This window comes from Phascolarctos cinereus, unplaced genomic scaffold (genome assembly GCF_003287225.1).
Source record: "Phascolarctos cinereus isolate Bilbo 61053 unplaced genomic scaffold, phaCin_HiC Scaffold_5;HRSCAF=322, whole genome shotgun sequence".
Classification (NCBI taxonomy): Eukaryota; Metazoa; Chordata; class Mammalia; order Diprotodontia; family Phascolarctidae; genus Phascolarctos; species Phascolarctos cinereus.
The window spans coordinates 213,101,653-213,124,152 of NW_027555958.1; the positions used below are offsets into that span (position 1 = coordinate 213,101,653).

Consider the following 22,500-nt stretch of genomic DNA (forward strand, 5'->3'; position numbering starts at 1 on the left):
TCTTAAAAACCAACCTATGCATAACAGATTTTAATGGTTTCTTATACAATCCATTTTTCTGTTCTCCATTTATTGAAATATGTATGTTTATTGTTAAGTTCAAAATAAAAATATTTTTAAATAGAGTTCAAAATAATTTATGTATTAGAAAAATGAAATGAACTTTTTTTGGTGGTCCATACTTGTGAATTTATTTCTAAGTAGAAGTTCGTTGATAAACATTTAACAACAAGCTCTCTAAAAAGGCATGACACAATTTTGATACTCATAACAACATTTTCTCCAATTTTCTTAAGTCTAGATAATCAACAACACCAATAACAAAAACAAATCAAGCCCTGATTTGTAGCATTTGAAGATTTCCAGTGTGCAAATTTTCACATTGAAAATTTAATATTTAGCTCTCCGAAGTCTAGAGGAGCCAGCTCCATCACATACATGGTTATAAGGAACTTCCCATTGGGAAATACTTTCCTGTAAAGCGGACTCACAATTGTTCTGCAATTTAGCATCTTAGAGATTTGCCTGGGAGCACTGAAAAGTTATTCTTGCAGTGAATCAAAAAGGATTTGTTAATAGCCTTCTATGTACCAGGCACTTTGCTAGGCGCTGGGGACAAAATACAAATAATGAAACAATCCCTACTTAAAAGAGCTTCCAAAATATCCTGTGAAGCACATTGAACCTGACTTCTCTTTTGAAATGAAAGAAAGGTAGTCCTTGCCTCAAGTATCTTCACAGGTGTTTTGGGTTAACAGCAGTCAGTTGCTGTGGGGTTTGCTGGAGAAAAGAAACAAACACAAATTTATACTAACATCTCGAAGGAGATATCAAAGTTTGGAGACTGATAAACCCCCAAGTGCATTTTTCCCCCAAACTGTATATCCTAAAGGGAAACTAAATGCTCATATTTTGATTCACTTATCCTTATAATATCAACATGTCTCTAAAGAGCTGTTTCATGTCAGGGTCTCCCTAATAAGCCTGTTTTTAAGAAATAAACATTTTGAAAGTCACATTTTCCAAAAGTACTGGTCTGAAAAATAAAACCATTGGATTTGGGATGGGGCCTTAGTTTGCCAACCCACCTTTCCACAGCAAATTGACATTTTCTTAGGTTTACCTAAGGCAGATAAGACTGGTTTTACTGGCTACACTGCTTATACAACAAAAATCTATGAGGACTTGGGTCAGGGTTCTGGAAGTCTTGACACCCCATTCTTCATGCTGCTGAATGCAGCCATATTAAAGCATATCTGATGTGCCTTACACACACACACACACATATATATATATATATATATATATATACCTTTACTAACTCCTGAGTAAAGAGAGCAATCCTCTAAGCAGTAAAATGTCTCTTACCCATTTAAAACTTTTCTTTTATACTTTCACATTATAATTGAGAAGTAAAAATGTGTTATGACTGAAACATGGATGGATGTATTTTAGGACCTTTCTTGTCTATTCTACCCATTTCCCAAAATTCTACCAGTATAATTTTTACAGAGTGTTTCTTTCATTCCTGGTAATTTTTTTTTTCTGTTTTTAAAAGTCTGTTTCAGGTGCCAAAGCCTGAGTTTCTGAATTTATTCCCACTGCCCCTTTCCTTTTTCTGGCTATTCCCCCCTCCCAATCACACGTTTCCCAGTTTCCTATTTCCAGGCACATTCGGTGATATAGTGCACAGCCAATCGTAATGTCTGTTGGCCATAAATTTACCCAGAACTATGGATTGGTTTGGAAAAGCTAATCCCTTATGCCCATTATGGCAATATATGCATATGTGGTATTCAAAAAAAATTTTTTTTAATGCTTTAGTCTGGACATCTCAGAATATGTATGCATTTGTGGTTTCTTCTTCAATACAGTTAGGAATAAAATATGAGTTACAAAAATAAATATTGTAAAAGATTTGTTATCTACAATACACTAAATATATTGTTTGCAGGATGCTAAATATACTCTAAGCTTTCATTCAGGCTTAAAATTGTACTTCCTACAAAAATTACTCTTTGGTCTCTCAAAAGATCTAGTACCTCAAGGTTCCCATAATCTGTGTCTACATAGGCTATGTCTAAAGGAGTAGGCCAAAAAGTTAATTTTTGTACTGAATGTCTTGATACCTGGGGTAACTAAGCAAACCTTAACTTGTGGAATCTTAATAGCCACCTCATTGCTGAAGTCAAAAGGAAACCAAGAGGAAACTTAATAATATTAAAAGTTATTTTAAAGGGAGTTCACATTAGTTTGAAGGGTATTTTGCTTCTCACACAATATCCACCTTTGTAAAGTTGAAGAAACCTAGATTTGTAACCTACCCACATCTTTTCAGTCTTCAGGACATAAATCTAATAAGTGATTCAGGCCAGTAAAATATTAATCCCATACCAATAAAAAATTAAAGTATTCATTGTAATAATATTTTAAAGCTCTCTAAATCTAAAGGAAGATGGGAACAGTGTTGAGAGCTTATTTCCCTCTCAGCATGCTGATGATTATTTTAACAAATAGAAAGAAGACCTAACTGCATTTTACTTTTAATATTTAGCTGGACTTTAATAGTCAAAGCATCAAATTGTAAATTTGATTTCTACAACCATAAATGTATACAAGCAGCAAATTTTGCTACTGTTAAATTAACACTCCATTAAAACACACACTCAAAATGAAAGCTTCCAAAATTGCATTTTACAATGAGAGAGAGAGAGAGAGAGAGAGAGAGAGAGAGAGAGAGAGAGAGAGAGAGAGAGAGAGAGAGAGAGAGATGGGAGGGGGAAGGGGGAAGGGAAAGAGGGAGAGAGAAAGAGACAAGAGACTCGAAGTTGTGCAGTCTAGGTTGCCAGTTATTCTATTCCATAACTGTTAACTTTCTCAGTTCTTCTTTTTTCCCTTTGCTGAGCTCTCTGTCACTGGAAACATCTTAAACCAATTTAAAGTGCTACACCTGAATAAACATGTTGTAAAAGTGTTTATGTATTGAAGTGGGTCAGTTCAAGGTATGGTATTTGGCTGGGACTTCTAATTTCTCTTTTTACAGCAAAAGGGCTGCCAGAAGGAGGAAGTCTGAGCTGAATTAATACATTTGTTACAGTGGAAGTAGAATGGAAACTGCTTTAGCCACAAATCAAACTGCCTCTTTCATTTATGCCAGTGATAGAGTTTTTCTAAGAAATATAGACCCTGGCAGAAAGCCACTGTAAGTTTGCATTTAAAAGGGAAACCTATATGCTTATTTGTTTAAGGTTTACAGCCCTGGTTATTTGTGAGTTCTCTCTCTCTCTCTCTCTCTCTCTCTCTCTCTCTCTCTCTCTCTCTCTCTCTGTTCTCTCTGTCTGGATGAAGCCTAGTGGCAGTACACATTTGGAAGGCAGATGACCATTTTAGTCCTTGGAGCTCTCGAGCAAATTTTTCCAATATGTTGTAGAACAATCATTGAGGACACTGATGCTGCCCAGACAAATCAATGTTCTCTTACCAATACCTTCATATTTAAAGGACCTCTGTGTCCCTCTCGAACAGCTGCACAGCCTCACATGACACTGTCTCGTTTCCTGACGGTCGGAGGGTCCTGCATAATACACGTACACACAAAAGTGTTTATGCTGCCAAAATAAATTCTGCTAAGAGCAAGGGTTTATTTGCTAAAATGTCATTGATGCCATTTCAGGGACTTGTTTTCCTTGCTTTTCTTCTGGGGTGGGTCACGTCTGAGAACAGTCAGGCTCCTCCACTGTCTTTACTGAATAAATATTTTAATAAAATATGCACTTCCCTTAGGAGGAGAAATAGAGTCAATCATGAATAGATTTCAAACCTTATTATATATTACTCCTGAATGTTGAGTAAGTTCTATATCCAGAGTAGTTTCTGTACATGCATTTCTGAAATCTCAAATTTCTTGCAACTAGAGTTTTAACATTTCATAGTGTACCAATTTCCTTAGTTCACTTGGATGAAATGAAATTTATAGTTTGATCATTTGTTTTGGATGCAATGTAGCAATCACTCACAATTGGTAGTTATGTTTTTCAAAAAGGGAAAAATATCTAATTAGGAGAATCCATCCATATATAGTTGCTTGGTAATGTGAATTACATTGGTCCTATAAAATTTCAGTCCTTCTTCCCAGAGGACACTAGTACATGCTGACATGTAGTTACTTGGAAAGGGGTAGGATGAGTGGGTATTTGACTTTTGTAACTGACATTTGCAGTCCTCAGCCCTGGGTCACCTCTCCATCCAGAACTGACTCTAAATGAATTCTGAGGCTCAGTAAGTGTGAGTCTAGGCTAAAACTAGGACTTTGGGAAGTGTCTTCTGTCCATACTTTCCTAGAGACTGGTGACAAGTGAGAAGTAGTCGGTCTGTCAAAAAAGCATGTCTACTATATGCTGGCAACTGGACTAAGCACTGGGGACACAACATGAGATAACAGTCCCTGCCCTCAAAAAGCTCACAATCTCATGGAAGAAGTGACTTGCGACAAATATCAATAAATCAGATATCTTCAAGATAAATAGGAAATAATTAAAAGAGAGAAGGCACTAGAAATAAGCAGGGCTGGGGAACCCTTCCTGTAACATGAGTTAGGTTAAGTAAGATGATACTGTCTTGGGCTAGATAGACTTTTAGACTGAAAAGCCAATTCTAGGATTCACATGAGATTTTTACATGCTCAGAGACCTACAAAGTCTGATAATCCTGACAGCATTTCCAAAACTTAATTGAAAGTTGGCTAGGATTTGGAGCAAATCATCTTCTCCAGTCCCGGGTTTCCAGTACCAGGGAACATCAGAAAGGCCTATGTTCAATCGTAGAAAGAGGGTTGGAATGGTGGGAGGAGAAGGTCACCAATTAGGTTGCCAGTTAGGATTTGAACTAGGCTGCAGATTCTCTGAAATACTCAGATTCCGGATCTATATCTAGTATCGTTTCAATGTACTTTAGAAAAAAATGACAGGACATTTAGTTAGTGGGTGGCATAAAAATATCAGTTTGTAGGTTGTATTATTCCTGCTATTGTTTTAACAGATTGAATTGTAATATTTATTTTAATTACAAATCAATTTTAAACTCCAGTAGACCATGTTCTTGGCATATTTTGAATAAACAATGAAAATAAATTCTCTTTTTGACTGTTCCAATGGTTAGCAATGGAGTATATGATTTAAGCAACAGCAACAATGACAGCTAATAATAATAGCTCTTTGGCTAAAGGATATATTATTGTTTTATTAATCATACTCTTTTTTAAATGTTCTTTTATTATAAACCTAATAATAATTAACAAATATGAATATATGAATATACAAAGTATAATAATAAAGATCATATATGAAACTGTGAATATCTGTTTTTTTTTTAAGTTTATCTTTAGAATTACAAAGTGGTAACAAAACTTTTCTGCTCCTGTCCTCCTCTAAAATTCTTCTTAAAAATTTCGTTCTTTGTACCTTGGAGTCAGTGTGTAAATTATTCTCCTGGTTCTGCTCACTTCCTCTTCGTTATTTTACATATTTATTTTCCCAAGGATAATTCATCAGCAACATGATTAATTAGTTTTCTATTTCTCAGCATGCATGGACAAATGAAAGCAGACTGAAACTTTTCTGGCTAGTAAGGAGAAATCAAAAGAAAATTTAAAAAGTGGTCCATGGCTTAAAATGCAAATCATGGTTTTACTGCATACTACTCCTCAATCCAGTGACACTGGCCTCGTGGCTCTTCCACAAACAAGGCATTCCGTCTCTTGGCTCCAGGCATTCTCTCTGTCTGTCTCCCATAACTGGAATGCTCTCCCTCTCCTCTCTGACTACTGACCTCTCTGGCTTTTTTTAAGTTGCAACTAAAATCCCACCTTCTACAAGAAGCCTTCTCTAACCCTCTTAATTCCAGTGCATTCCCTCTTTTAATTATTTCTTATTTATCCTGTAGAGCTTGCTTTGTATATATTTGTTTGCATGTCATCTCCTCTATTTGATTGTGAGCTCCTTGAGGGCAGGGACTGGTTTTTGTATCACTAGCACTTAGCATAGTGCCTGGTACGTAAGCGCTTAATACATGTTAATTGATTAATTGATCTTCATTAAATTCCTTACTCTTTCTAGGACTCAAGTTCCTCATAAGTTGAGTATTGCACTGAATGGCCACTGAGGTCCCTTCCAATTTTCAAGTTCTGTGATCTTGACTTCTAAGATTCTATATATCCTGTCCCTCCTAACTCTATATCTACTTATCTCAGGTTAATCCACAAAAGAAACAATTTGCCCATACATAATCATTACAAATATGCATTCTTTATTAGAAATCGTATTAGAGAGGCAATTGAGGTTAAGTGAATTACCCAGAGTCACACAGGTAGTGTAAAATGTCTGAGGCTGGATTTAAACTCAAGCCCTCCTGACTCTAGGGCCCATGTTCTATCCACTGCACCACCTAGCTGCCCTGAATTAAGTGTTATCTTGACAATGAAATGAAAATTTACTTTAGAAGTGGCTCTGTTGGAGAATCCCACCTCTACCTACTTTCTTTTTGCATTTCCTATGCTATATCATGATCTACGTATCTCATTTTAGGGCGCAGTATTAATGTTAAATCAGCTGGCCTCATAGGAAGACATGGGCCTCAATCCAAGCAGCCTTTCATGGTTGCATTCTTCAAAGCAAGTGAAGTCCTTCTCCGGTCAGTCCGAGCAGCTAACAAAAGGAAAAATCAGAATCGGAATAAATCGAATAATCACCAGGATTCATCAAGAATGTCCAGTGTTGGAGGTAAGGAGAAACCATGTAGTTAGACTTGTGAACAGAAGAATTCTGTTCCAAATCAAGCAGCCATAGTAAACCTAAGCTTTTTTATCTCTTTACTTGGTCTATTGAATCATTGGGCAATGGTTGTAGCAACCTCTGAGTACTGGTCAATGAATCACTGAGTAATCCACTCTTTAAAAAAAAGAAATTAACAAACAAATAAAAAAAGTGGAACTTACTTTGAAATGTTGATTCAGTTTAAATTAATATCAAACTGACAGCAATGAAATTATAAAATGACTAGATCAATAGGCTAGCCAATCACTGAAGTATACAATGTGCAGAGCTAACATCCCTTGGACCTCTCAAATACGGATAAGTAAAGTAAGCAAATATGGGTAAGCAGGTATTATTTAATGTGATCCTCACAATAACCTTGTGAGATAGGTGCTATTATTATCCTCGTATTTTAGTTAAGGGATTTCAGGCAGACAAAGTATAAATGTAAATACTCATCTTCTCATAGCTAGTATCAGAGTATCAGAGTATAAAGTATCAGAGGCTGGATCTGAACTTAAGTTTCCTGAAGTCAAACTCAGCAGTTGATCCATTAAGTCACCTAGTTGCCCAGAATGGACAAATGAATACAAGCAGAGAGTTTCCAGTTGACTGTATATATAAAAAGCCTCAAACATGCTACTCCAACAAATACCTATTTTAGTCTAGTACATGTAGCCAACTGCTCCTCAAAAGCTGGCTTTGGGCAAAAATCAAAGAATCCCTTTAAAAATGGAAGAGGACATGAATTTAACAGGGATCATTCATACCGAAACAATTTGGAGTGCCACTTTTATAAGCAGACACAAACAAATCTATGACATAGGGTGCGGCTTATTTCTTCATTTTCAACATATTTCTTGGGGTCAAATGATGACAGAACATGACTATTCTAAATGACAACTTATTTTCCACAGTTACTGTGGATTTTTTTTTAAGGATTATTTTATCTTAACTTTTCAATATACTTCCGCTTTAAGAAGTCGTTCTTTAAACAGCACTATAATGTGGTTCTTTGGAAAAATAAAGTATTCCTACACCCGCAACAGGGGGTTAGCTAGTATTCTCAGTCACATTTCTTGAGAGCTATCATTCCTCCTAGAATATCCCAAATATCCTGAAGTGAAAAACCACATCTCTATTATTTACTGTATTCAGTCATCCCTTACTTCTACTGAATATCTAGAAAAACAAGTGTGATTCTAAGTAGAATGAAACCAATTAATATGTATTACCTATTTTTTTTCTATCCAGTAGTCTTAACAACTAAATGGGGAAAATATATCACAGCTTCTAAAATGCACCGCTCAAGACCTACCTTAGGATAATCAGAAAAAAAGTCTGGAGGCCAGTAAGTGTATAAAACTCCCAAATGGATATTGGAAAAGGAACCAGTGGAACCAGTCTAGAATCTGTCCAGCCACGAAAACTTGTTCTGTGTCTATTGTGCTAGCACGTCTATCAACTGAGCTGTTGTGGCGGGATCTTAGATAGATCTGTACTATGTTGGACCTAGATTCCACAATATTGTTAATGAATAAATAACAACTTTTACAATTTGCAAATCAAGCTAGCTCTTAATAACAAAAATTTCCTTAAAAGAAATCTCATTTGGTTGAAATATATTCTCATCACTTGTTTTGAGAGAGAGATAACTTTAGAAAATCCTTCCTTACTTTTTTCTTTTCTTTATATACCACCCTTATATCCTAAAATATCATCTTCCCATCCCCACCCAATAAGCCATTCATTTTTAACAAAGAATAGAGGAGAAAGGGGGCAGGGAGCCATTCAGCAAAACTAAAAAATAAAAAGCATGACAATAAATGTTATATGAAATCCTTCCTTTTTCAATATATGTCACAATCTAGTATTCTTTTTCTTTCTGAATAGCATGATCAAAAATTATTTTTTTCTTACATTTCTTTTGTCTGCTTTAATATAACAGAATAAGTTAAAAAAATTGCTGCTCAATTGTAATAGAATAGTTGTAGCTTAGTAGATAGTAAGTCATAGTGGAAAGAGTATAAACCTTGCAGATGGGAAGATTAGAGTTTGAGTCCTGAATATGAAACATATTGACTTATCATAATGGGCATTATCACTTAACCTGTAAATACTTCCAGGCAACTCCATAAGATTGCCAGTTATAGGAGTTACAATTTGCATAGTTAGAAGAGATTTCCATAGTGAGATCCAGACCCTCTCAGAAACACATGCCATCCTAACTAATACCCACACCCCCACTAAAAGTCCTAGCTTATTGTGAAATTACAAGTGAAAAAAACACAATTGCATGTTTATCATTAAGGTTCATAATGAGGCTGGCAGATATTCCAGAGACTGAAACACACAAAGTCCATTTCCTTATTGGTGTACAGCATTTAGCCTCCCCTTGCTCCTTTGAGTAACAAAAGTGCTTTCATAACAAGAGATGGATAAAACACATGAAGAAAAAGCACAGAACATTTCACCAGTTTCCCAACACTATTTGGAGTGTTAAATTAATCTAATATGAACCACCATTTAATTTTTAGAAAAGAAAAAGGAATTTGATCACTTTGTGCATTTATTCACTCATTTCAACAAAGATTTATCGAGTGCCTACTATGTGCAAGACACTATAGTAGGTGCTGAACTTATGGTAAGTAGTTTGTGACTTCATAGTTCCACAACATTAGGTGAAAAAGCAGGTTATTTGTGTCTGGATAATGGACCTTTTCAATCTTAGTGATAAAGCAGAAGAGGAAACAAAACACTCAAAAAGGTGTTTTAATAGGTAAAATATGAAGGTGAGTGAATTTTTACATAAATAGAAATGAGTCAGTGTAGAAGATGAGATATTTTTTGTGAAATTTTATATTATGAAGGTAATCTACAAATGATAACAGTAAAAAAGATAGAAAAGAAGTTGATAGTAAAACATTGTGAGTAACTTCTGTGGGTAGACTAGGGTTAGGTGGGAAGAGTTGCACCAAAGAATATTTGGACCCCTTATCCTATCCTTTTACATCATTGGATTATAGACACAGAGGTACAGGGACCTGAGAGGCCATTTAATCCAAATCCTTCATTTTACAGAGTGATGAAACGGAAGCCCAGATAGTCTGTGACTTCTCAGGGCACCATGAGAAGTAAATGTCTGATTTCAGTCATTGCACTGTGGCATTTTCCTTAATCTAACAGTCTAGCAAATTAGCAGCTTGGTAAACTTCTCGAAAAAGGTTATGAGGTTAGCATGCTATGATCTCTTCTTGGTGAGGCATTGCTGTCTCAGTGATTACCAAACAGAATTAAACAATTTCAGAGATGAATAGGCCCTCCTCAAGTATTTTGTCCAATCCATATCTAAAAAAGTATCTCTATTACTATGCATGTGATGGATAGTCATTCATCCATTGCTTGCATTTTTCAACACTGCCTGAGGCAGTGCACTCCAATTTTGAACAGGCCTGTAATTGTTAGGAAGTTTTCCTTACATTCAACTGTGATCTATTAATTTTCAATCTCCCACATGTTTTGTCCTCCTGAACTAAAGAGAACAAGTCCAATCCTTCTGATATGACAGACAACCTTTAAGCACTTCCGGACAGCTTTATCATCCTGTCCTCTTCTTCTGGTCATCTTTTCTCCTGGCTAAACAACTCCAGCACCTTCAACAGGTCATCATAGAGTGAGGAATTGAGGCCCTTTGACATTTTGATTATTTTCCAGAGAGACTCTCCAATTTATCAGTGTCCTTTGTAATCCATGGTTCCCAGAACTAGACATAGTCCTCCCAAAGGGATCTAACCATGGCAGAGTACATAGGGACTACTACCATCTAATTCCTGGAAGTTCTTCTCCTAAAGTAGACCAAGTTTGCATTAGCTTTTGGGGCTGCCACATCACACTACAGACTTACACTGAGCTTGCTGCCCCACTAACACCAACTTCCCTTTCTCAATGATTACAACACACTCATAAAATAATGTTTGTTTGGGTTTTTTTTTACAATTACAGGATTAGAAATGAAACTCAAATGGCTTCACATTCTATTCTTTTTCCTTTATGACTAATCTTGGCATTTAGCTATCTCGAATGTAGCATCACCTTTTCTCATGTTGCATGATTTTTCTGTCACTCAGAAAATGCATTCACAAAATTCCATCAGTACCTTTGACTATAGCTTCTCACAGAATGATCATTTAAATTCACTGAGAATCTCTTAATGTCTCCTAATTTACCTTCAGTTTCAATTCCATTACAGTAAAGGTCATTCTCCTTGATAGGGAAAAGATCAGCTAAATACAAACTAAGTCTATGATCTTCATCCTGCAGGTATCTCACACCTTCTTTCCATCTTCCTCTTGTCCCAACATCTCTAATTTTGGATTAGAGTAAGAGAAAAACTGGCATTTCCCAATTTGAATTCCAACACTGGAACAACATTGGAGGTGTGTATGTAGGTGGAAAAGAGATGTGTGAAAGACTAAATGGAAATATAGCTGTTAGGAGCTGATAGTTTAAAAATAAAACAAAATAATGAACAACAGTGCTTAATATAAATGGAAACTATCATATTCAACAAACTAAAGAATTCCTCAAGCATTTATTAATTCTATTCTTCATGCAGACACTCATGTTCTGGAATTCTCAGATGGATTGAGCTAAACTGAATCGAATAAAACCCAGACTTACAGACCTAAACACTGGCACAGTTCTAAAACTTTTTAAGCTTATGGGGATCTCAACAAAGTGAGCTTCTTGTCTCAGAACTATAAATTTTAGCCAGTTCATGAGACAATTTTAAGCCCCATTCCAATAAGTCAGTGGGTCAAGCAGTTAGTCAACAAGTGTTTATTAGGAGATGTGCCTTAGGCACTGGCTATTTGGGAACCAAAGGGGAGGAAAAAGCAGTCCCTGTCAAGGAATAAACATTCTAACCTGGGTGACAACTTGTGAATAACAGTCCATTCAAGATGTAGCATATGTAAAAGGCATTCTGAGAGGAAAAGGCTCTAACAGCTGGGGAAGGGAGAGAGACCAGAAAAGGTCTCCTATAGAAGTTATGACTTGAGCTGTGTCTTGAAGGAAATCAAAAGACAAGGTGAGTGAAAAAAAAAACATTTCAGGCATGATAGCCAGTACAAAGGCAGAAACTGAGTTTGAAGAACTTCAAGTTTGTCACGGGAGGGGAGTAAAGTTGTAGAGACTTTCTCCCCTGCACTTTGTTCAACTCCATGAAAATCAACTGAGGCTTCTCCAAAGCAGCTGCTGACTTGTAGTCTGATATCACAAAAGGTATCTTGGCTCCTGTTATGTTTTTGAACACAGATTACTCTCATTGTTTTGTTCTTTTCCACTCTTAAATAGGTTAATTTCATTTGTTCTGTCAACTGGAACTCTTTCCTTGATGCCAGGGCTACCTTCCTCCTTTTCTTTTCCACTTAGAAATGAAGGGCTCAACTTACTTCTCTGGCTTCGGTGTTTAAAGTAGAGAAATTATACCTTGTTTGCCTCTTGTTTTAGGTGCACTTAAACATTCATTTCTCTTTTAGGAATCCCCCCTCCCTCCTTTTTATAGATTTACCTAAAATCATTCCACCAAATGGGCAGATTATATATATTTTGAGGAAAAAAGTAAAAAAAAATAACTAAGATGGTTAAATGGGCCATTTTTCATACTTGTTTCACACTCTCATCACTCCCACCCTTTCACACACATGTAAACAGACAGGGCCTTACTTGTAAACGTTTATTCATTCAGGGGCTCACTTGCAGTCTAGGTAAGCCCTAGAGAGAGCGGAAAACATTCTTTTCTCCTCTGAAACTTCCTTGTATTTCCTTTACCCCATTGCATTTTTTTTTATTTTCTCCTAGAACAGAATGCTCTTTAAATGACCAAAATGACTAAGGGGAAAAATTTAAATTTGCACTGGTTCCAAAAATTGGTTACAAGGAAAATCTGGCTGCTTAAGAGTATTTTCCAATTGTTGGCCCTGTTTTACCAATAACATGCCATGAAGAGACAAAACAGAGGAATGCCTGCCGGCTTCAGAGACTACATTTAGGTACAGGAAAGTTGAATACTTTTCTGGCATCTACTGTGGCAGCAGAGAATTTTCATTTAATCACTATTAGGACTTTCCTTCTCATATGGGAAGATTCATCTACAATAGCTTTATTTCCATTCTCATTTAATCTTCTGTGGCCTGCCAATTTTTTTTTTAAATTACAACTCTCATTTCCTTGCCTTTTCTACCATAGCTTTTTCTGCCATCTATTGATTTCTAACCTCACTGCAAAGTTGGCCGCCTTGCATAAAAAGTTTACTCCTTCTCCCTATCCGTTACTTTTTATTCTTGACAGAATAAGCATATGGTCCTAAAGCTCTGTGAAATTGGATCCTTGGAACCAGTTTCTGTTGTAAATTTCATTGCTGGTTACCTTTATGTGATGTTACATTATATATAACATTTACTCTACATAAAACGCTGAGTAGAGAGAATGAATATACTTTGAATTTTCTGTTTCTTTCTGGATATGAAATTTAGATGATTACACATTGAATGTGTAGCTTATCCAATGCATCTAGTTTTTCTTATTGAATACATTGCACAATTTTCATTCTTAATCACTTAATTGAGAAAGGGAAGAATTAATACATCCCTATTCTTGCCTCTTAGACACATGATTTTCATTCGGAAATTTTGTTTTCTACTCTGAATTTCAAAAGTTGTATATATTAAAAGCTGATACTAGACTCATTTTTAATTATTTTCCCCTAAAGCATGATATGGGGCATTTTGTGTCACTGTTTTTAATGGTCCAACATAATTTCCTGGAGAGCATCATTTTACTCTTTGGCATCGCTCAATTTATCTTCAGAAGGACAAGTCCCAGAGTCACAAGTCTGAAATGCATAACTCCTATTCCCTTTTTGTTGATCTCCACAGTAATACAACAGGATAAAAGACTTTAGAAGTTTTGTTGTTACCTAGAGTTTCTGACTGACATCAAGGAAAGCACACACTGAATTCATAGCTAGATACAGATGATTGGGCCCTTACAGGATATCTTAATTTTTGACTTCTACATGTATTCATTAGCAATTGAGGGTATTCAGTTGGAGAGTGGTACCTTTAACTAATTAGTTAACTAAAGTTATTCACCAAAGTCTATCATGGAGAAAAGAAACTCCTTTATTTTGATGGGGGAGGGGAACATAGCTTCTTTCAAAAACAAATCAAAATTGCCACTGCTCTAAATCTTTGGCTATTTCCCTTTACTACCCAGAAAGAAACAAAATGAATAGTTTCTTGGAGTACTATCAATCCAATGTTTGAGCCAAGTCTACCAAATAGAGTCAATAGAGAGACAGTTCTCCTATAATTATTGCACAGCTGTGTTTTACTTTGGATCAAGAGTGGGTATACACAATTATTTATGAACAATTATTGTCTGGATTCTCATTGACAAGCTTCAAAAGGGAGTAAATTTTCCAGTTTTCTTCTAAAATATGCAATAGATAATGACAGACTTCTTCATTTTATGTTCTGCCAAGAAGTAAGTTAGCATAGCGTAGAAGATAGAACATTGGATTCAAAGTTAAGAAAACACGTATTTGAATCCTGCCTCAGACACTTATTAGCTCTGAGACCCTGGGCAAAGCTTCTAATGTATCTGAGCCTTAGTTTCCCATTATGTAAAAGAAGAGATTGAATTTAATGACTTTTGAGGACCCTTCTAGGTCTTTGATCTCATAAATGGGATCCATTAAGTGGGATATTTTGATACTTGGAGACCCTATAAAGTGAGTATTGAGATGGTCATTAAAATACGATTTCTAATTTTGTTTTTCTCCAGATTATAATACAAGTGAACAAAAACAAGCCTGCAAAAAGCATGAACTCTATGTAAGCTTCCGGGATTTAGGGTGGCAGGTAAGAATAAAATGCATGCTGAAGTCAGCTGAAGTCAGTCTCTTTGCTCACTTGAACACAACCAACTCCTCAGTTATTGTGAAATTTTGTGTACTAATCTTTATTTTCCCCCTTTTCTAGAGCTTAATAGTAAACAACTGATGACATAACTTAAGGTTTATCTGTAACCTGTATCTTTTTTTTTCCTGCTGCTTCTTTCTTCTTTGGTCATTTAACTACAACCAGAAGTTGTCAAAACAGATGATCCCTACCCTGGAAAAACTAAAACATGGTAATGAGGAAGAGAGGTGAAGCCCTTGATTATACCATGAATAAGATAGACTCATAGATTGCTTTTTCTTTTTAATTAAAAATAATTCAGACTTCATCTTCCCATTTTACTCATACTGGAAGTCCAGAGACTACTCATAAGACTGCTCCTACTCTGATCATCCTGTAACCTGCTCCATTTTCCAACCTGGCCTGGTTTTCCCCTCCTATATTAATAGAATTATCATTCTAGAACAATAAGAAACCTCAGAGTCCGTAGCCTCTTATTTTTTCAGAAGAGGAAACCGAGGCCCTAAAAGATCATATAACTTATCCACAAGTCACAAAACTTGTTGAATAACAGAGCTGGGTTTCTCAACAGACTAAAATAAAATGTCCTCAGTGTCAAGGGAAGGAGGACCATGGTCTGCAGTACTTTTAACCTCAGTTGATCTACCACAATGTTTGCCCTTGAGAATGTTTATGATGTTGATATATAGATAGTTGCAAAAAAGAAAAAAAAAGAAGGGAAGTTAGCTTTGTTTAGACACAGAGTGAGGTTGGAATTTGGCAGCTTTTTACACACAGCTATCTACTGATCCCCCAAACTATGGAAAGTTTAGAATTGGCTAGTCTTAGAAATATCCTTCATTATTAACAGGATTTTAAAAAAACAAACATTGTCCTTAGTACTTTTCATATCCAAGCTTTCATATTCATAAATGGATAATTAAATTTGTTTTTTAACTCTGACTGCTAATGTTGAACATTTAATGGAGAACGTGCTGTATTTGTACAGGGATAAGATATAACATATGTCTGCAGTAATTCTTTTAATTAATTAAACATTTTTGTTTTCCTAGGCATTCCTTCTGGTTCAATTCCAATAAATTATGTACACACACACACACACACACACACACACACAGAGCTTTTAAAAGGAACATGGCATTTTAAAAAATAATATATTAGGAGTGGGGAGGGACACGTGTGGAGACCTAACGTTTTTGTCTAAGTATCCAGGATTCAAAATGAATACATTACTTTTTTTTTTTCAGGAAGTTATGAGGATCATACAAGTTTATGCTTCTTTTCTTCTCAAATTCCATTTGAACTTGACAAAATTAAGTAGTGTACAGTGGAAAGAGTGTTAGAGTCAGAGAAACTGAATTCAGTACTTTCTCTGCCGCTTACTACCTGGGTGACACTGGGCAAGTCACTTAACCTCTTTTGGTCTCAATTTCCCCATCTATCACATAATGGCCTTTGAGGTCCCTTTCAGCTCTGAGTCTGTGACTGTGATCAAATAAGCTCTAAGATAGTTTGTAATATGGGCAGGTAGGTGATGCAGTGCATAGAGTGCAGGCCCTGGAGTAAGGAGGACCTGAGTTCAAATCCCAGCCTCAGACACATTACCTTTGTGACTCTGGGCAAGTTATTTAACTCCGTTTGTTTCTGTTTCCTCTTCTGTAAAATGAGCTGGAGAAGGAAATGGCAAACCACTTTAGTATCTTTGCCAAGAAAACCCCAAATGGGATGACAAAGAATCAGATATGATTGGTCAACTAAACAACAACAAAGCTTATAAAATATAATACTAAATTTATGATGTTATAAATGGTCCTCCTATGAAGTCTGTTCTGGGCGGTACTCCTGGGGTGTTGAAGACTATGACAGCCAAACTTTCTGAAGGTTCCACCAAGCTGGAAGCACGGCCCTGGCAGTGTTAAGGATGATGAATCTAGTTAAGTGGCTCTCTCGCTAATGAAGTGTGGAGAGGCTCATTTCTAGAAGCTGGTGTTGGTTAATGCTGTTATTTTACTGCAGCAATTCAAGAAAGCATCTACTAAGGAGTGGAGAGGTGGAATTCTGAATAAGCTAGAGGGAGTGCTCATAGGAATAAAACTAAAGAACATTTTTAAGTGTTGAAGAATATAAATAAAATTTCAGAATACTGCTTAATGATTCAAAATATTCATGGACATGTGTTAATAGGCAAATATTTACATATAATCTGTAGGTATATATGTGGGTATATATATTTACATATGTGAGTGTGTGTATTTACATCCACACCCACATTGGAAGATCCCTGAGAGAAAGTTCCTTTATCAATTGAGATAGACACCTTCCCTTCAATTTTTAGTCTTAGAAAGTTACTTTGGGCAATGAGATTTGTTACTTGGCTTAGGATCAGGCTGCCAATATATGTCATAGGTGAAGCTTTAACTCAGATATTTCAAATATTGAAGGAAGCTCTCCTATGCAGTATACTATGATGCCTACCATATGCACACACACAAATACAGTATTATATATAATATGACATAAATAACAATATTTTGTGAGGTATATTGGAACATTGAAAAAAGTTGACTAGTGAACATTTGATTTATAATCAATTTATTATAATTAATATAATATAAATTATAATTTATTATTGTAAACTTTAAATTTAATAAAGTATGGAAGTTATCCTTCAATGACTGATTATTGGAGAACACTGAGAAAACTGTTAAAAGAAAATCTATTAAAGTTTGAAAGATCCTTTGAATATTATTTCTTTGACAATTCAAGTATTTATTAATTTTGCACTTTTAAGGTAAATAGCAGTGTACTTCATTTTCGTATGAAATAATTCACACAGATATATTCATTTAATATTATCTTTTTTGTGGACATATTTTAGGATTGGATTATTGCTCCAGAGGGCTATGCTGCTTTCTATTGTGATGGAGAATGCTCGTTTCCATTAAATGCCCATATGAATGCTACCAATCATGCCATAGTTCAAACTCTGGTAGGTGCTTTTCTCCTTGTTTTTGTTTATTTTTGTAAGAGTGAAAAATTACTTAGGATGGGGGTAATGAACAATATGTCCCAGGGTACAAATGTCTTGGGCATGCATCCTTTCTGTTGCAGTTTTCCAGTCCACCTTCCCCTCACCATATGATGCCAACCCATAGGGTAACATCCCCGTCCTATGCCACCTTCCACCTCTCCCACATCTCCTGCCTTGGATACCCACAAATCCCCTTCTTGTACCTGGATTGCCATCTTTTTTTTTTTATAGAAAGCTATTACTTAGCCTGTTTACCCAGTCTGTTCATTTTTAATAAATCACATCTTTTCAGAATCATGTTGCAGACATGAGTTACATTCCATTTAAGTTCAGTGATTCCTATGTGGTAGACTATTTTTTTTTTGGTATTAGGAGCTCTTTTACCACTCTATTTGTTGCCAATTTTTCATTCACTTCTATATGAATATCTTTGGCCCTTTGTTTTATCACTGGTTTGGATATTTTTACTTGTCCTGTCTCTTCCTTGTCTTCACCTTACATTGTGCATGTTACTGTGTAACACTAGTCATGGTAGCTGTATGTGGACTATTTTCTCTTGTCTCATCACTTTCCACTTTAAAGCTTCTTTGACCAGGCTGGCAAGCTTTGAGACAAACATATTTTTTTCTACCAACCCTTGATAAACCTTACCTACATGCTTTTAAATAAGATTTTATTATTCCTATATTTTCAATAATGATCCCACACTCCAAATTCCTTTTTGAAAAACCATCTTTCTAGCTAGGTGTTCAATTCTCATGTGTATCTATCTGTTCTTAATCTGGTAACATCAGCAGTGATAGTGATTATTAAAACATGTTTCTCTCTCTCTCTCTCTCTCCCTCTCTCTCTCTCTCTCACACACACACACACACACACACACAAACCTCACATACTATCTGTGCTCTAAGTTCTTCAGGATTTTTTCCCAAGATTTAATTATCTTTACCAATTCTTTCTTGGTATCATTCATCTACATATAAATAGCCAAGAGAGGGTTGTGATCATTACACATTTGGGAGTTCCAAAGATCTGTCTCTCTGTCACCTGTCAGATAGTATAAATCTTCCTATTAAGTGAAATTGATAACAAAACAATTTGGTACCCTTCAGAAAAAACCAATATCAAATTTCTTTTCTATTGCTTGATAAGTTCTCATGTAATGTCACCTGAATATTCATCAGGAAAAAATCACTTATCTCCACTCTACCCTCTCACTTCACCCTCCTCTCCAAATCTAGCTGTCCCCTTTGTAGGAAAATGTATACCTATTACTTAGCTCCAAATATTTGGTAATCTTTTTCTCCATTCTCAGTGTCACATTTTTCTACTGCCCAACTTTCTCTCTCTCCAATACAAACTCTAATACAGGTCACAATTCCCCTCTGTGTCTTCATAGTTTGTTTTCTCCTTAATCCTCCTTGTAGAACTTTTTCTTTGTTTTTAAGGAGCATTCCAATCTTCCTTTTAACCTAGAGAATGGAGACACACTCCTCTAGAATTGAGATGAATATACATTTTGTACATACATAGATGTTATGTGATGCTGATAGAAATATAAACATAGTATACTCTCTGAAAGTCATTGTAAAAATCCTTTTTCTATATTAGTCATTCACACTTGCTTAAAGTCTAATACCCGGTCCATGTCTTGTTTGTCATACGTTTTGGTTAAGCTTTATTTCCAACTGTAGTGGTAAAAAACTTCCAGCCCTAACTATTGGCTTCCCTGAGGGCACAGTAGTTGACAGTTCATGAGACTTAATTTATTTATGATAGGTTCTTACCTTTTTCCCTTTAGGATGGTGGGATCTGTTCAACTGACAGTAATTTTCATATAGCACATTATTCCTAACAAAGGCATTCTGCTCTAACAAAGACAGAAACATATAGAAGCGGATCCACAAGCATAAATCCAATTTTGAGATCCACCCATTGTGTTTTTCCAAGTGTTGATTTCCTGATATCTCCTTAGACTTTACTAGACTGCTGGCCTTCTCTACATTCTATGTATTTGTACAACCCAAGTCACTAGAAGTTACTCAGGTTACTCAGGGACTCCTAATGTCAAAGACCAGCACAGTAATTTAGGAAAAAACACTGCAAAAACAAATTCAGCAACTAATATGCTTTAAGTTCTGGCAAATTTTCAAGAAAATTCCGTGTTACTCTGTTATGATGAAAGAGCCTTAAAAGACCCGAGCTCAAATCTGGACTTTACTGTTTTTTTAGCTATATAAGCTTAGGCAAATGACTTAATCTAACTGAACCTGAATTTTTTTTCTTCTGTAAAATATGGATAATGAGACCTGTCTCACAGGATTGTGAGGAAAGTCCTTTGTAAATATTAAAGCATTACATAATTATGAACTATCATGCAGAAAAGAGTTATATTAGAGTTCTTTTCTTAGTTCCTTAATTTTGGCAGAATTCTTTGGAATATGAATTAGCTTTCTTTTCCATACTCTTAAGAAGTTTTGACTATGACGCAAGGTTTTGAAGTAGCGTTGAACTACTTGGTAAACAACACTATATTAAAAATATGATGAAAATTGTAGAAACATTTCTGTAAAAGGATATGAGAGGGGCAGCTAGGTGGTGCGGTGGATAGAGCACCAGCCCTGGATTCAGGAGGACCTCTGAGTTCAAATCTGGCCTTAGACACATAATACTTACTAGCTGTGTGACCCTAGGCAAGTCACTTAACCCCATTGCCCAGCCTAAAAAAAAAAAGACATGAGAAAGCAGAGGAATTTAGTAGAAAGAAGTGCTTTGTTCAGAGTTGGGAGGAGGACTGAAGGAAACAAGGCTTTATTAAGTGTCTACTCTGCACTAGGCACTAGATATTATATCAGTTGATACTCACAACAGCCCTGGGAGATAGGTGCTATTACTGTTCATTTTATAGTTGATGCAACTGAGGCAAAGAGTGGTTAAGTGACCTGCCCAGAGGCAAACAGTGACAAAGTGTCTGAATCCTGATTTGAACTCTGGTCTTCCTCACTCCAGGCTCAGTACTCCAAGTAATACATAAAGTCCTTAATAAAAGGATTTGTTCTGTAAAACTTGGACTCAATCAAAAGGCCACACCCAGTGACCTAGAAGGCCACATGTGGCCTGGAGGCCGCAGATTCCCCACCCCTGTATACCATCTAGAGACCTGGACCTGACTTCCTACTACATGTATAGTAGCTATCTATGTATAGTTCTCTGACCCAGGGCAAGTTACTTCAATGTTTTTAGACTTAGTTTCCTCATCTCTAAAATAGGTATAATGGTTCCTGTAGCACCTACAGCAGAGGGTTGTGGTGGCTGTCAAATGAGATAATATGTGGAGAGCAATTGCAAAACTTAAAGGAATTAATTAGTTACTCAGTCAACATAGACCTACTCAGTATTTACTATGTGCCAGGCATTATCTAAATCACAATGATAATAATAAACATTTATTATTATTATTATTATTATTATTATTATTATTATCAATGATGGATGAAATCAGATAACAATAATAATAGTGTACACATTTATATAACATTTAAAGTTTTATAAAGCATTTTTTTCACAACAAGCTTATGAAATATAAGTAGTATCTCTGTTTGACAAAGTGGCAAAATACAACACTAGTACTGCATAACTACCATATATTCAATGGGCCACCAATATTTCCGGATGGCCCAATACAACTGACTGATACTGTTTTGTTGAAGTGAGGCATTCTGTAACAGTAGATCAGCTACAGAAGTATAAGTAAAAGGCCCTTGGAAATGTCACAAAGTCTCAGATCATAATTTGATCCATGATCGTGTGTTATTTGAGTAAATTAGGTAACTGTCCCTAAGAGAAAATGGTTACTGAGTTGAGATATTATAGAATATTGTTTAATAGCTAATAATAATAAATAGTATCTAGCATTCATATAGCACTTGAAGGTTTGCAAAATGCTTCACAAATATTATCTCATTTTATCCTTACAAAAACCCTGAGAGGTAGGTATTATTATCATCATCCTTATTTTACAAATGAGGAAACTGAGGCTGAAGGAAGTTAAATGGCATATAGGGTCACATACCTAGTGAATGAATGTCTAAGGCTAGATTTGAACTCAGGTTTTCCTGACTCCAATACAATGCTTTATCTACTTAGCTGCCTAAGAAGCAACAGCTGTGTGAAAGGCTAAACTGTTGTTGTATATACAAGCTGAAGAATGACAAGAAATGCCAAGAGGTAGTCAAGCTAGTGGAGACTCTAAAGTCTGTGTCCAGACTTTGGTATATCATCCTGACAAAAGTTAAGACTTTCTAATTCGTATGAAACAGGAGATTGATGGGGTTAACCAAAGATTTTAAAGAAGGCCCTTAAGATATCTTACAGGAAAAAGAAACTTATGAATGAAAACTAAAACCAATCAATGAATCAACAGATATGTATTAGGCAACTAGAAGATTCCAGGAACTCTGTTAGGCACTGCATATATAAGGCAAAAATGAAACAGTCCCTCCCTTCAAGAGTCTTACATTTTACTGGGGGAGACTATAGATATTTATGTGAATAGATATGAACTATTTACTTAATTAGCACAGTCCAAATAACAAGGAATTATCCTGTAGAAGTAGTCGGAATAATTATTTTTTTACTGAAAAAGAAAAAGAATATCAAGGGAAATAATGAAAAA

General features: G+C 35.7%; 1 protein-coding gene across 1 annotated transcript in view; it reads left to right on the top strand.

Moving 5' to 3' along the window:
• BMP5 (bone morphogenetic protein 5) overlaps positions 1-22,500 on the top strand; it is a 181,218-nt gene that overhangs the window by 149,441 nt on the left and 9,277 nt on the right. Inside the window, exons 4-6 of the mRNA XM_021000507.2 lie at positions 6,582-6,776; positions 14,658-14,734; positions 17,673-17,783. Of these exons, the coding sequence (XP_020856166.1) occupies positions 6,582-6,776; positions 14,658-14,734; positions 17,673-17,783 (383 nt within the window). The remainder of the gene's footprint in view (positions 1-6,581; positions 6,777-14,657; positions 14,735-17,672; positions 17,784-22,500) is intronic.